Source organism: Mastigoproctus giganteus, chromosome 7 (genome assembly GCF_048544385.1).
Source record: "Mastigoproctus giganteus isolate SK-2022 chromosome 7, ASM4854438v1, whole genome shotgun sequence".
NCBI lineage: Eukaryota > Metazoa > Arthropoda > Arachnida > Uropygi > Thelyphonidae > Mastigoproctus > Mastigoproctus giganteus.
This window is the reverse complement of record NC_143581.1, coordinates 127,324,459-127,340,679: the sequence shown is the minus strand read 5'-3', so window position 1 is coordinate 127,340,679 and position 16,221 is coordinate 127,324,459. Positions and strand designations below refer to the sequence as shown.

The following is a 16,221-nucleotide window of genomic DNA, read 5'->3' as shown; positions in this document are numbered from 1 at the left end:
GTTGTCTGTGCCACACTATCTCTAACTCTTGTTGGTTTTTTTTTTTTAAGGACTTTTGCGACGTCTTGCATAAAGATAGTAACATTAATAATTTTATATGACTTTGACAATATGTTTCCTTACTTTACTTAAATAAAATTGCAATATTCCTATAGGTTCCAAGTGATCAAACCCTCATGCGATTCTTGCAGTCTAATGATTACTGTCTTGAAAAAGCAAGGGAAATGCTATGCCATTCTTTAATATGGAGGAAAAAGTATCAAGTTGATCGTATTTTAAGTACTTACAATTCACCGGATGTTGTGAAGCAGTTTTTTCCAGGAGGATGGCATTATTTTGACAAAGGTATTTTTCATAAAAGTTTTGTAACTCTGTAATGTTTTCATGTTCTGCTTTCATTAAAATTATTTTTAAAATACAGGCATACCTCGAATAACGAATAGGATGCGTTCCACGAAATTACTTCGTTAAGCGAAACTTCGTTTTCAGAGGTAAAAATACTATGGCCAGAATAGGGATATGTTCCTACATAAAGAAAATGAAAAGCTTTTTTTTCAAATAAAGAAAAGTTTTATTAAATAAACAGTCAACTTACATACAAAGTGAAATCACATTTTAAAATATGAGTCTAAAGTTGATTGTTTATGCTCTTTTTCTCTTTCATTTAACAATTGCCTATACGGAGTTATTGCATTTAACACTGATCGCTTAACAATAACACTTCTTCCTAAATCAGGATCATTTTCACTAAAAAAATTTAAAACGTTTCAATGTCATTTAAGCACCTTTTTAAATCTTTGGTTGTTAACACTTTTTCAGCAGGAACTTCTTTAACTTCGTCTTCATTATCTTTGTCTTCGTTGCTAACAAGGTTTTCTAAATCTTCCACTGAAAAACCATCATTTTCTGCATTCAATAAATTTCTAACATCCTCTTCATCGACATTTTCGAAACCTATTGATTGAGCCATCTGGATAACTTCATTTCTAATTTCTTGGATGTTATTTTCTTCTTTTAGTACAACTTCTGGCCATATTTTGCGCCAAACTCCATTTAAGCATTTCTTAGTGACTTCTTTCCAAGAACTATCAATGTTTTCAATTGCATTTTTAATGGTGTAGTTTTTCCAAAAAGTTAACTGTCATTTCCTCTTTATCCTCTAGTTCAGTTAAACTGCTTAATGTTCGACGCAGATAATAAGCTTTAAATGATGTTATTACTCCCTGATCCAATGGTTGAATCAGGGAAGTTGTGTTTGCTGGAAGAAACACAACTTTGACAGGAATGCATGTGTCCAACGTGTTAAGATCAGTAGGATGTCCCGGAGCATTGTCTAACAACAAAAGAGCTTTTTCTTCAAAGTTGTTTTTTTTTTGACAATACCGTTTTACTTCAGATAACTCTTTAAATAACTCTTCAATTTACTCTTTAAATAACTCCTTGGTAACCCACGCTTTTCTATTTGCTTTCCATATTACAGGTAAATTCATTTTTATGTTACCTTTTAACGCCCTCGGATTTTCTGAATGGTAAACTAATTACAATTTTAATTTATAATCGCCAGAGGCATTTGATCCAAAGAGTAACGTTAAACGGTCTTTGGCTGCTTTGAACACAGCAGCTGATTTTTCTTCAATAGAAATGAAGCTTTTTGTTGGTAGCCGTTTCCAGAACAAACCGCTTTCGTCAACATTGAACACCAAATTTGGAAAAATTTCACGTTCAATTATTTCCTTTAGTTTTTCTGGAAACTTATTTGCAGCTTCTCCTGTTAATTTTACACTATGAAACCTGGCCCGTTTTTTAAATTTCTCGAACCAACCACGAGAAGCCCCAAAGGATTCCGTAATTTCTTCAGTTTCTTTAGATTTCAGGTGATTAAACTGGAATATTTTTTTTATGTTAAATGGGGCTTGAGATTGCCGACTTTGTTATATCGAAGCTTCGTTATCAGAGGTAACGTTAACCGAGGTATGCCTGTATTTGCTATGTTTTAATTGTAAGATCATTTAAATGTTTATGAGAAAAAAAAGACCTTGCATTCTGCTGAGATATTAACTGAGTTTAATACTGATAACTGAAATGCTGGCTTCATATTGAAAATTTGTTATTATTCTATATATAAAAATTTTCCCCTCAGATGACCCCAGTTTTTCATCACATGGTCTCACTGTTAAACATATCTGTGGCCTACTACCCTAGTATCAGTGAGATCTGATGTGAAACTTCCCCATCCATTAATTTTGGGAACTACCAGTTCACTGGTGTTAAAATGGAAAGGGGGGGGATTATTTGGCGAAAGACAAGATTTCGTCTCATGCTTAGCCTTCCTTGCTCATTTCTATCAGCATAAACAAAATTACAGACCAGGGCTGCCTCTGGTGTGAAGAGAAGCTATAGCAGGTGTTTCTCCTAAAACTGCAACCTCTTTAAACTGGAAGCACTCTTAGATGCCCTTATGATAATCTTTTCCGTTTATTCCTTGATGACCCATGAATCTAATACTAAACACTTAATATGTACAAAAAAATTCAGACATTCCTATCAGATAAAGACAGCTGTGTTCCTCTTCTTACACATCCCACTGGTAGATCTCACAATTGAGTGGGATCATTTGCAACATATAAATTCAGATAAATGAAAAATTCCCTTCATATGTTTGAGGACCTGTCATTTCCCGACAATCCTGCTGCCATTAGAAACTCTACTAATCTTATTCAGCAGAGTTTCAAATGGAACAGGATGAAACAGGAAGTACTTATGCTTTCCCAGTGGGACTTGTTGGTGAATTCCTCCTCCCACTACCTCCCATCCCAAATTTTTTGGTGGGCTCTACCACTTTACATCTTTTGAATGTTGAGAAGGAGAAAAGATGGCTTCCCTCTGAACCCTTAATTTCCAATTTACTGGTGGATGTCTTCCTATCATCCACCCATTTTATCTTCACATTTTTTCCAAACCTGAACTGTAACATTCATGCTCCTCTTCCAAATAAAAACTTCTTGAGTGTTGGTTTTTGTTTTTTTTTTAAGTGGGCCTTCCCTGGTAAGCTCAAGTACTGCCCCAGGGTTTGTCCCAACCAGAAACCTTTTGCACCGTACTGCCTGGAGCACCTCTCTGTGGTGCTGGATGGAAACTAGCCAGTTGTAGTTTTCCATAGCCCTAGCCAAATGGCTGGAACAACAAGCCAATATGCTCAACATTACATAACACATACTACATAATAACACACATCATCTGGCCTTTACAAAGTTTGTACTGCATTATAGTGCTTACATTGCAGAGTTGGATGGGGGGAAAGAACCCCTGGACAAGAAACATTATACACTATGTTTGCTTCTGTTGCTAAAGAGAATGTAAAATCCTTCTTCTCGAAATGTTTTTTTTTTTTTTTTTTTTTTTTTTTTTTAATTCGAAATTCACATTGGTTGTATTTTCTTCCTTCTTATAGTAAGACATTCTCAATTTCATAGGCCTGTTAATTTTAAAGTCCTACTTCTTCTGGGTGCCTCCGTAGCCAGGTGGGCAGGAGCAGCAGTGCATAGCATATGCTTCTTGATTAGACTAGGGTTCAAGCCTGTGACCACCAAATATGGAGGATGTGGAAAGGTCAGGTAATGACCACTGCATATCCCCGGAGCAATATGGCCTTAGTTGCTGGCGCCTCCATAGCCAGGTGGGAAGGAGCAGCAGTGCGTAGCACACGCTTCTTGATTAGACCGGGGTTCGAGCCCGTCACCACCAAATACGGAGGATGCGGAAAGGTCAGGGAATGATCACCGCATATCCCGGGAGCAATATGGCCTTAGTTGCTAATGCTCCTAAAAAAACAAATAACAACAACCTTAGTTGCTAATGCTCCTAAAAACCAAATAACAACAACAATACTTCTTCTAGGATACATGCTTTGACTAGTAGGCTCAGCATGGGATGGTCTTGGAATCAAATGCACTCAGATCTTCCCTTTCCTTCTTTTCAATCAAATTATATGCTAGGTAAATTGATGCCATTCTGGGAACTGAAGGCACATCCTAGAGAATAGCACTTAATATCTATCATACTGGAATATTATTTTAGGTTAGTGGATCACCAGATTCTCTGATCACATACAATAATTAATCCATAGGAGATCATTAATTCCTCCTAAAATATAACTCAACATCCTCGGGGTAATTTTACAGGGTTGTGTGCCCTTGTAAAATCCTGATATCCAAAACGCCTACTCAATGAATGTATTGGGGGGGGCAGTGAAATGTAAAATTACCACAACAGTCATCAGTTTCCAGAACCTCTCCCCTGGGATATGTAATTAGTGCTGTCCAGCCACTAAAAAATAGCAACATGTTTCCTGAAAGAAAGCTCAAAATTGGCCGGAAGAAATTTACACTGATTTGCAAAAAGTAAGGAGGTTAACCTTTTCCACTACTTGAAACAAAATATGTGTGAAACTGGAGGAACTTATGCTCTTTCAGGAAAATTTCACACACACACACATCTGGAAAGGATGCTTGGTTTTCCAAACATCCTTAACAGACTAAGTCAGTCATGGTTAATAACGACAATAAATATTTTTTCCATCCTGACAGGAATCAAACCTAAGATTTTTCCTAACAGTTTGTAAAAGACCTGGATTAGAAATAGCAGTTGCATCCAGCTTGTGATGATTCCCATACTACATAATGTTTTTGATATCAACAAAGTTTGCTTAATAAAAGATGCATCCATATTTGGCTTTGCATAATTTATAATGGCGTATCTGTATTTTAATTATCAGTACCAAGCTGCACTCCTTCAAGATCAGGCTGCAAGTATGGTCAGAAAATGTCAGCTATGCAGCAAAATACAAGGTCTGCATTTGGGGAACAGCAACCCCAAAATAAATTATACGCTTGGTGGGATTGAATTAAAAACAGTAGAGGAATAAAAGGAGCTGGGAGTTATAACATGGGTAGATGTGAAGTTTTCTGAGCAGTATAAATAAAGGGCCGACCGGGCTAGCCAAGTGGGTAAAGTACCTGCCCGGCAACCCAAAGGTCGCGGGTTCGATTCCCGCCTCGGGCTTGGATCAGAGTACTGCAAAAACCTTGGGAGGTGCAATATGGCCACAGAAGCCGATGCGCCAACAACTACCAAATCAAAAAAATAAATAAATAAATAAATAAAGAGGCACTCTGGGTAATTGTGCAGTCGGATATGATTTCTGAGCAGTGTAGACAGGTTGCCAGAGCAGGTCATGGAGTCTTGTCACTGATATATAGGAATTTTGCACGAGGTGTGCAAATGTATCACCAATTCACAAAGGGAGTTCAAAAGGTGACACAAGTAACTACAGACCTGTTAGTTTAACTTTTGTTCCGGATAAAATAATGGAATCACTGATTAAAGAAGAATTACAGGATCATCTAGACAAGACTGCAGTAATAGGTAAGACACATCATGGGTTTGTTAAAGGGAGGTCTTGTCTGACTAATTTGATTGGATACTATGATGTGGTCACAAAGGAACTGAATGCCAAAAATAATTTTGATATCATATACTTGGATTTCAGGAAAGCTTCTGATACTGTTGCACATGGAAGACTGCTGTACAAATTGGAAAGATATAGCATTTGGTAGGTGGTAGATGACTTTCATCAACCGGTGAAATACCACCACTTTGCTTATTGGAGGCCTGAAGTGGTGAAACCCATGTTTAATCTCTAGAGCAAAGTTTCCGGCATCCTCCTCTCCCCATACTTCTCCTTCAACCCATGCACGGTACTAAATACTATAGGTTTTGATACCTTTCGTGTTTGTGGTTTTCATAAAAAAAAAAAAAAATTAACAGTAAGTTGCTACAGTGGATAAAGGAATGGTTGAGTGAGAGATGACAGAGTGGTAATCAATGGACACTGCATGGAGTAATGTTAATAGTGGGTTTCAGTGTTGTCCTGCTGTTGTTTTGTATATTTATCAATGATATTGATGAAGGTATATCAGGTTTAATGTCCAAGTTTGCAGATGGTACAAAGGTTGCCAGGGTTGTTAACGACAGTAAAGACAGTATGCTACTCCAACTGGATCTAGATAAGTTGGGAAAATGGGCTGAGAAGTGGCAACTGAAGTTTAACATTGACAAATGCAAATACTGCATATGGGTAGCAATAACCAAAGAGAAACTTACCAACTGTGTGGTACTACACTCAGGGAAGTAGAAAATGAAAAAGACCTGGGGGTAATTGTGCAATTAAGTATGAAGTTCGCTGTGCACTGGGCTTCCAGGGCAGTTCATGGAGTCTTGTCAGTGATATATAGGAATTTTGCTAGCAGGGAATGGTCAGGCCACACCGAGAGTACTGTGTACAGGTCTGGGGGCCTCTTTTCGGAAGGATGTAGAGTTTCTAGAACGAGTATGAAGGAGGGCAACAAGATTGATGAGGGAAAGAAAGGGGTGCTCTTATCAAGAAAGGCTTAAGTTGTGCAAATTGCAGCGCCTGGAACGTAGGCACCTGTGAGGTGATCGATTGAGGTTTATAAGGCCTTGAATGGCTTGAGCAAGCTGAATGCTGATCTGTGCCCTCTCAGATTAAACCTGAGGGGGCACATATTCAAATTGAGGAAAGACAGTTGTAGAATAGATGTGTGGAAATTTGCCTTTAGCCAGCGGGTAGTTGATTGGTGGAACAGACTTCCATCTTTTCTTGTAGAAGTTGATAGCCTAAATAAATTTAAGGCTGAGCTGGTCAGGCATTTGGAATGGAGGGGTGAAATAGGAGGTTTTTTTTTTTTTTTTTTGGCTGATGCTGCATAAGCTTGCTTTCTTGCATTGTATGCCTCTACTAATGCTAATATGCATTTACAGACTCTTGTTATACTCTTCGCAATCTTCTAGTCTGTAGATTACTCCCACTTTCATTATACCTTTGCTTTCAACTAACTTACACTACACAGATTCTACACTTGCAGACATAACTTCTGACCCAGCAACAGCTGTTTTTGTGCTCACGCTGCTTTTGATAAGAAGCATGACAACACATACCATAGTAGAACTCGTTATCCCAATTTCCCTGTGGCACCACATTTTTTTTCAGCCCTATTATGCCAGCATTAGTTGTTCTATCCAGGAGTTCAGATTTAGCTATTTTGTTGACAACACTCCTGACACTATAGATACAGTTAAGACTAAGTATTCTTCTATACTTTAATACTCCCATTGAAGTTATTTAGACATGTGTTCCTATCTTTCTCATCCCACTAATTTAAAACATCGCTACCCTCAGAACAGCTTGCCATCATCAGCTGTTATGGCAACAAAAAAGAATTCTTAAGGTGAATGCAAGCATTACTTCGACTCGTATCACAAGATAAATGCAGATCTATTACTCTTTTCCTTCCTAACTGGCAGTTTCCCTAAACCGTTAAGGTGTCCTCAATGATACTGGCAAAAATCCTTGCACCACCATTGTTCAAATGAATACCATCTCTGCAAAATAGATTCCTTCTACTGCAAGTGTGGCCCGTGCTGATAAAAATCCCTTCCATAGTCTTGCAGATTCCCTCAAGTCTTGAGCTAATCCTCAAGGCAATCTGCATATAATCCCACCTATCGTGTCAAGGCGGAATTGCAGACACATACATTCTGACCTAACTTACGAATTGTATTCAGCATTGTACTATATTTATCCAACAAGTCAGGTTGTGTTCATTTAATATCAATATGAATAGTAATGATCTCCCAGCCCCTTAAAACATTACTGACTGTTGGTAAATGATCAATTGTTGTTACAGGGGAACAAACCTTGGTTCTGGTCCACCTATCTTTATTACAAAAAAATATTTCTGCAAGGGGCAAAAGTTGATAACGTTGTGTATCATCTTTTAAGGGAACAAAAGGTGAAGTTGTTGTACGTGTTGGCACTAATGAAATTACAGAGTAGGAGATGTGCAGACAAGTACAGGGCAATATTGAAAAAAAGTTTTGAATTATGATTGAATTTGAAAGTCTGCAATTCTGCCCAGACAGAATTGGAGGAAGTATATGATGACAGCCTTGTCAATCATTTCGGCCACAGAGAGACTGTACAAGACTCATAAGGTAGAATTTTTCTTGGCGTGGTGTGTGCTTGTTAACAGGAGTGACTGCTTCTACAAGGATGGGATACACTTAAATAGAAAGGGTGCAAAAATATTTGATTATGCTATTGAGGCTTTTTTATCTGGGTTGCAAAACTGCTAGCTTGGGGGGAATACACAGACTAAAAGATTAACAGTAGACAGAGGTGAAAGTGATTCTTGCACTGCTTTTATTGGAATTAACAGCAGAAGTAAAAGCACCTGGAAGGTGCTGGGATTTCTAGAACTGCTGGGAATCATGACGAAACAAATAAATACATGGGCTGCGTTAGGGTAATTAAGAGTAAAAACAAGTGCATGCACCAATGGCATGTACACCAATGCCAGAAGTATAGAAAATAAATTGGATGAATTTGACATTGAGGTCAAGACATCGAAGGATATTGTGTGACATAGATATGAGGAATGCAGAATTGGAATTTGGGGAGTACATTGTGTACAGAAAGGATAGACAGGATAGGAAGGGAGGAGGATTATGCTGTTATTTAAGAAACACATAAAATCTAAGGCAATGCATCCAATTAATATGGGTGGACAGTGCAATGTTGAGGGTTAGTGTGACACAAGCACCGGGAAAGGGAAAATGAGAGTAGGAGTGTGGTATAGGCCTAATGATTGTGATTAGTAGGTGGTAGATGACAACGAACAATTATACAGAGTGGGCCAGTAAATCAGAATATCTTATAATGGGGGATTTTAACTTTCCATATATTGACTGGAACTTGTGGGTTGACCACTTGCACATTAACAAGACTTTTGTGGATTTATTGGATGACCTTTTTCTATAGCAACATGTTTGATTGAGAGTCAAACAAAGGGGGTAATACTCGATGTGATTGTCAGCAGTGATTCTTCATGCATTAGGAATCTGCAGATAAAGGAACACTAGGTGGCAGTGATAAGTATGCTGATGGGGGATTTGCTTAAAGATGTAACTACCATGAATGGTAGAGGAAAGTGTTTTTGCTTTCGTAAAGGTGACTGTAGTGATGTCAGACAGTTATTAAATTCTGTACAGTGGGACCAACTGATAAGGTTACCAACAGCAAATTCTAAATGGGAAGCATCCAAGGTGGTAATCTTGGAAACTACTAGACTTTTTGTTCCAACTAAGAAATACTGTTCATGTTTTAGGCCTAAATGGATGTAAGTTGAACTAATGAGACTTGTGGCACAAAAGAAAAATTCATGGGATAGATATAAATTATCAGACTACACAGAAGACTATGCTAGATATAAGCTAGTCTTTAATGAAGTCACAAAGGAAGTTAGGCAAGCAAAAGCAGATTACAAGAAATCTTTGGCAAAGAATGTAAAGAGGAACAGCAAAGATGTCTTTACTATGTAAACTCTAGAAGGAAGGGTATGAATAAGATTTGTCCACTTAATATTGATGGTTCGACTGTTGATGATCCTGCTCAGGTAGCGGACAAACTGAATCAGTATTTTGCCTATACAGTAGGCTCTCGATTTTCCGGGATAGATGGTAAAATAAAAATCCCAGATAATCGATTTCCTGGTTAATCCAAAAATACTGTAAGTACCCGTCATACGTTCCAGGACTTCTTATGTAGGTTGAGTTTTATGTAACTAGGGAATGATTAATAAAATATTGCTCCTATATCTGTGATATGCCAAAATTACAAAAACTACATAATATCCTCAGAAGAATGAAGAAAAATAGTTATATATTTTTAATTAGTTCAATTAAAAACTTTATCTGGGGACAGCGGTTAAATTGCTGGAGTGGCAAATAAAAGGAAACATTAAAGGAAGAAATTATACAGTAAAAACTGATATGTATTTCGTAGCCTTGGTTATCATAATTGACTTCATTGGTGCCAATCCCTTCACCACTTCTCGTATTCTGTCTTTTTCCTTTATCATTGTGTTCACGGTTAACACTGACAGATTAAATTCCGCGCGATACTTGTTCATGTTTGACCATTTTCAAACATCCTTATTTTAATTTTCTGATCCGAATCGATTGCTTTCCTTTTTTTTTTTTGATAGATTTTACTAGTACCGCTGTCACTTATTTTCTTAGTCGGCACCATGGTAACGGTCAAAATGAAATTTTATGTGAAGATTTTCACAGGGTTAAGGCAAAAACTCACTATTATCACCCCCATGCGAGCTCACATTTTACTAAAATACCTTTCTGGAGGTCACTACCATAAAACAATTTGCACATACCAGGTTATTGGGCTTTTCTGTTACTGCAGTTCATTATAAAAGGGTAGTAAACTCGATCGTATTGCATTTGCGATGGCTGGAATTCTGTGGGATTTTACATTATGGTGAAATTGTGTCCCCTTCACTGAAATCTTCAGCCATATAAAAAAAAATAAATTAATTTTAAAAATCTTTTCTTCATTCCTATTTTTAAGCTTGTGACTTCAAATTCCGCGTGCCGTAATCGTCTTTATTGATTGCTTATTACTCTGTTTTAAATTTTACAATCCTAAAAAAGAAAAGAAAAAAAAAATTAACGTAAGTTCGAAGTTACGTAAGTCGGGGAATTACTACAGTACAGTATATCCAAAAACGTTGAGCAACATTTTTGGATATGGCGATAGATAAAAAACTTACCACACACTACTTGCGTGTCCAATACGATGCTTCCCTTTATTTTTTACAATGTCACGTATGGTTTGGTCACCAACATTATACTGGTTCTTTAGAGATTTAATGGATGCACCATTTTCAAACTTTTGAATAATTTCAAGTTTTTGTTTAATTGAAGACGCAACTTGTTTGCGTTTACCCATCATTTTTGCAATTTCTAAACAAAAAAAAAATTTTCATTATCCCTGACATAAATAATGAAACAAATTGTTTCTCTTTGCGGTACGATGAAACAGAACAATCGAAGCGACGCACTAAAACAAACTAAACTTTTTTTTTTTTTTTTGTTTTTTTTGTAGCGTGGGGGTTGCAAGATAATAATATCCCAATGACGACTTTGTAACGCCCTGCTTGTCGCTTATTTACGACTTGCAAAACATACCTATTCTGGGTTTTTTTTTTTTTTTTAAATTTATTTGCAGTCTTGAAGTGTCCCAGTTAAACCGATCCCAGTGAATCAAGAGTTTGCTGTACATTCACACATGAGGAGTTATTTAGGGAGGGGATGCCAGAAGTCTGTCAAACTCTAACAGGGATCTAAAGGATTTTATAATAACTGAGAGCAAAGTGGAGGAGAAATTGTTGATGTTAAATGTAAGAAAGGCACATTGGGGTGGATGGGATCCATCCAGTTATATTAAAGGAGGCAGCAACCCATAGCCATTATTAGAGAGCGTCTCTGAATTCAGGGGAGGTCCCCATGGACTGGACTGGAGATCTGCAAATGCATTCCCCATTTGTTAACTAACAAATGGGGATCAAATGGTGACACGAGTAATTACAGACCTATTAGTTTAACTTCTGTTGCAGGGAAAATAATGGAGTTACTGGTCAAAGAAGCATTGCAGGATGATCTAGACAAGACTGCAGTTATAGTTCAGACACAGCATAGGTTTGTTAAGGGGAATTGTTGTCTGACCATTTGATTGGATACTATGATGTGGTTACAAAGGAACTGAATGAAAAAATAATTTTAACATCATATACTTGGATTTCAGGAAAGCTTTTGATACTGTTGCTCATAGAAGATTGCTATACAAAATGGAGCCCTATGACATTAAGGGGAAGTTGCTGCCTGTATAAAGGGATGGCTGAATGAAAAAAGACAGTGTTAATCAGTGGACCCTGATCTTTCTGGATTGTTATTAGTAGAACCTCTGGTTTGGTGTTGTGCCCATTGTTTACTTTATTAATGATATTGATGGAAGGTATATCTGGCTTAATGTCCAAGTGTGCTGACGATATGGAGGTTGGCAGGGTTGTTATTGACAGTAGCAACTGTACTGTCATTAGGTCTGAGGTGGTGGCAACCGTAGTTTAACATTGACAAATGCAAGGTACTGCATATGGGTAGCAGTAACCCCAGAGTAACGTACCAACTGTGAGGTAACACACTGATGGTAGTAAAGAATGAAAGCAACCTGGGGGTTATTGTGCAGTGAGATGTAAATTTTTCTGAGCAGTGCAGGCAGGCTGCAAGAACAGCTCATGGAGGTCTTGTCAGTAATATACAAGAATTTTGTACAAGAATAATATACAAGAATATTATGGGGATAAGGAGGTGATTACCCTTTGTATAAGGTCTGGACACTCCTTGAGTACTGCATACAGGTCTGGAGGCCTCATTTTAGGAAGGAAGGATGTAGAGCTGCTGGAACGAATACAAAGAAGGGAAACAAGATTGGTGAGAGGAATAAAGACATGCTCCTACCGAGAAATGCTTAAATTCTGCAAATTGCAGCGTATGGAGATTAAGCACCTGCGAAGTGATCTGATTGAGGTGTATAAGACCTCGAATGGTTTGAGCAAGCTTAGTGTTGATGGGATTCTTTCTCTTGCTCAGATTATGCACCTGAGGTGGTATAAATTCAAATTGAGAAAAGACAACAGATGTGCAGAAATTTGCCTTTTGCCTTCTTAATGTACCGTTATGTAATCGACATAATAATAATAACAATAAGAGCTTAATTGACGGTACTCACCTCAATTGATATGCTTAGTTACATGGTATTGAAGTGGAAATGAAGTTTAAGATAAGTTAAAATTAAAAAAAAAAAAAAATAATTGTTAAAAACCTGTAATTAAAATTTGCTCTAGGAAGAAGAAGTGCATTACCTCGTCTCTGGTTGTCATTTATAAAATATTAATATGAGAACAATGAGAAGGCAATAGTCACAACGAGCGACTTTCGTGAAAAACTTCTTCGGTTGGCAATGATACGAGAAAAGGAATTATGTATTTAAAGGATTCCTGTGTTCCCATAATGCATTTCGAGACATATGGGACTTAAGATTCCAGGCTGGTGAAAGGTTGGTTGAAAGTTTCGTGTTTAGAACGTTAAATTTAGTGTTCTGGCGACACCATTCTATGACAAGCACCTCGTGTTGGAAGATTTTGTAACTAGATCCTAATTTAATCATTGCGATGGATGAATCGATTAGGGGATTGTGGTTGTGAGAGTGCACGTGTTTTGTAAGTTCAGTGCTGGCTTGATTAGTTCTGAAGCTATTATGGTGATAATAATCACGTGTATTGGAAGTTTTTGTGGTGCCACATTTTGCGGTTGTGCTCCCAATGTGGCATGCGTTACAACCGGATTGACATTTAATTAAATATATAACGTTGTTGCTGTCACTTATTGGATATTCCTGTGTCTCTTTATATGTATTGAACACGATCCCTAATTTATTATACAAAGAAAATATTAACGTTATGTCTGTATTGACAAACGCTTGGCGAAGCTGTCTGACGAGTCCACTGTGATAGGGGAGGACAATGCGTGTGTTTTTTCTGTTGTTCTGGTTGGTGTTTTGATTATGTGGGTTATTGACATTATTTCTTGCAACAGAAATTGTGTGTTGAATTAGATGTGAAGGGTATTTCCTAGCTATGAATTTATTTGTAAGACATTGTAGTTCGGCGGATAAATCGTCCTGCGAAGAACTAAACTTAATGGCATTTTAGATTTGATTGTAGAGAACAGACTTTTTTGTATTGAGTGGGTGATGCGATTGAAAATGCAAATATTTCCCTGTGTAGACTCTTTTCTATAAATTTTAGTTCATATCCTGGTGCCCATTTTATATATTGTGAGGTTAAGGAAATTGATTTTATTGTCAGTTTCTATTTCAAGGATATATTTTTATCTTTCGTGTATTGTATTGAATTTAATAAAAAGATTATCAGTGGTGGCTCTGTTTCCTATTAATAACATGTCTACCGCATATAGAGCTTAATACCTGAAGGAAAAGGTTGGAGTACTTGGTTTTCAATCGTGGCTAAGTAGATTTCTGATAAGGGAGCTGAAATTCCTATATGGGGAGACCAAATATTTGTTTTTTTTTTTTTTTTTTTTTGATTTGGTAGTTGTTGGCGCATCGGCTTCTGTGGCCATATTGCACCTCCCAAGGTTTTTGCAGTACTTTGATCCAAGCCCGAGGCGGGAATCGAACCGCGACCTTTGGGTTGCCGGGCAGGTACTTTACCCACTCGGCTAGCCCGGTCGGCAAATATTTGGTCTTGAAAACTTTGTCTTCTCCCGAAATTATGGTGGTGTTTATATATTTAAAAGCTTGATTGGTGTTGCCAACTCTAAATTTCGAAAATCTCATAGGGGGTGATATAATTTTAACCAAAAAGCTGGATAGGTTGGCAAAAGCAGATTTACTGAAAGAAACTATTGATTGTAGGGCGTGACCAGGTTTATGTAATTTAGAAATTCCAAATGTGTGGAAGGATGTTTCTGCTTATGCCAATTTGTTGTAGTGTGTGCAGGTTAATTTCTTTATCAGATCTTAATCTTCTCAAAATACCATCAAGTTTGTTCTTTAATCTGGAGTTGTTATATGTATTGTCAACTTTGTAGATATCTTTGTCAGAGAGGATTTGTTGCATTTTATTGATATAAACACTTTTATCTAAAATTGTGATAGTATCTCCTTTGTCGGCTTTTTGTACAATAATGTTTGGGTTTTTACGTAATTTATATGTTTGATATCTGTTGTTTGGTCATATTGGGTTGTTGGTACCAGTCGAGAATTAATAATAAGTTTGGTTTCATGCGTAATCTGTGAGGTCTCCCATCTGGTGAGTATGGGCTTGACACACCCAGGGTCCTGAGCTGGATATCATCATTCTTCCCTTTCTTGGTGATTCCATTCTACTTCTGACTTGTTTTTCTCTTTTGGGGTAATTCAGAATTTTTTTTTTTTTTTTTTTTGTTTTGGCTTGTGCATCATAAGCCTCAGGCTTCCTTGACCATATGGTTAATAATAATAATTTATCTTGGTTTGCAACTCAACAATGCAGTCTTTAATGGGATAATGATGGTCACTTATTGCAAAGTTAAACCCATATTCTAGCCCTGATAATTCGGCCTTGGAGAATGATTGTGATGAAATTTTAACGGTGGATAGTTGCAAAGGAGTTTGCATTTTTTGCGTGAGTGTGTTTAATTTTTTTTAAATGTCTTTGTTCCGCAATGTTGAGTGTTGCATTAATGTGTATATTGTTAAAGTCACTGAACTCTGACCATGTTTTGGGGTGACATGTCTTTTTTAAGTCTAAATCTAAAGTGGTGTATTTGATATAAAAAATGGTATGTTTTATGAAATCTTTTATGTAATTCTTCCCGAACGATGGCGTTTGATGTATGATGTGAGGGTATCTTTTACAAGTATTCTTGGTGAAAATACAAGCAAATTTAGGAATTATGATGTGGGCAAGACATTTTTGCAAGAATGAAATATGAAGTTTGCTTGTGAAATATTTAATGCTTCTTCCTTGAGCAAATTTTAATTACAGGTTTTTAACAATTCCGTCTTTATTTATTTTAACTTACTTTAAATTTCATTTTCACTTCAATACCATGTAACTAAGCAGATCAATTGAGGTGAGGTGAGTACCGTCAATTAAGCTCTTATTGCTATTATTATTGAGTCGATTACATAACGATACATTAAGAAGCTCTATAAATCAGCTAAGTGTCACATTATAAGATATTTTAATGATTACCACTACACCTCATCTGCATGGTCTATCCTTCCCTTCCTGTTCCCTGATGGATTCAGACATGCTAAATACAAAATCACACTATTCCAAAATACTCATTAAATATTTGACAAACAAACTTCATATTTCATTCTTGCAAAAATATAGTGCCCACAACGTAATTCCTAAATTCACCCATATTTTCACCAAGAATACTTGTAAAAGATACCCTCACATCATACATCAAACATCAATCGCCATTGTTCGGGAAGAATTACATAAAAGATTTCATAAAAAATACCATTTTTTACATCAAATACACCACCGTAGATTTAGACTTAAAAAAGACATGTCACCCCAAACATGGTCGGAGTTCATTGACTTTAACAATACATGCATTAATGCAACGCTCAACATAGTGGAACAAAGACATTTAAAAAAATGGAACACACTCATTTCATCACAATCATTCTCCGCAGCCGAATTATCAGGG

The 16,221-nt window shown here is 36.9% G+C and overlaps 1 protein-coding gene across 1 annotated transcript in view; it reads left to right on the top strand.

Annotated features, from left to right (window-relative positions):
* The window catches only part of retm (real-time), a 310,490-nt gene that overhangs the window by 83,202 nt on the left and 211,067 nt on the right, over nt 1–16,221 (top strand). The window contains exon 7 of the mRNA XM_090377088.1: nt 156–345. Within this exon, the coding sequence (XP_090233214.1) occupies nt 156–345 (190 nt within the window). The remainder of the gene's footprint in view (nt 1–155; nt 346–16,221) is intronic.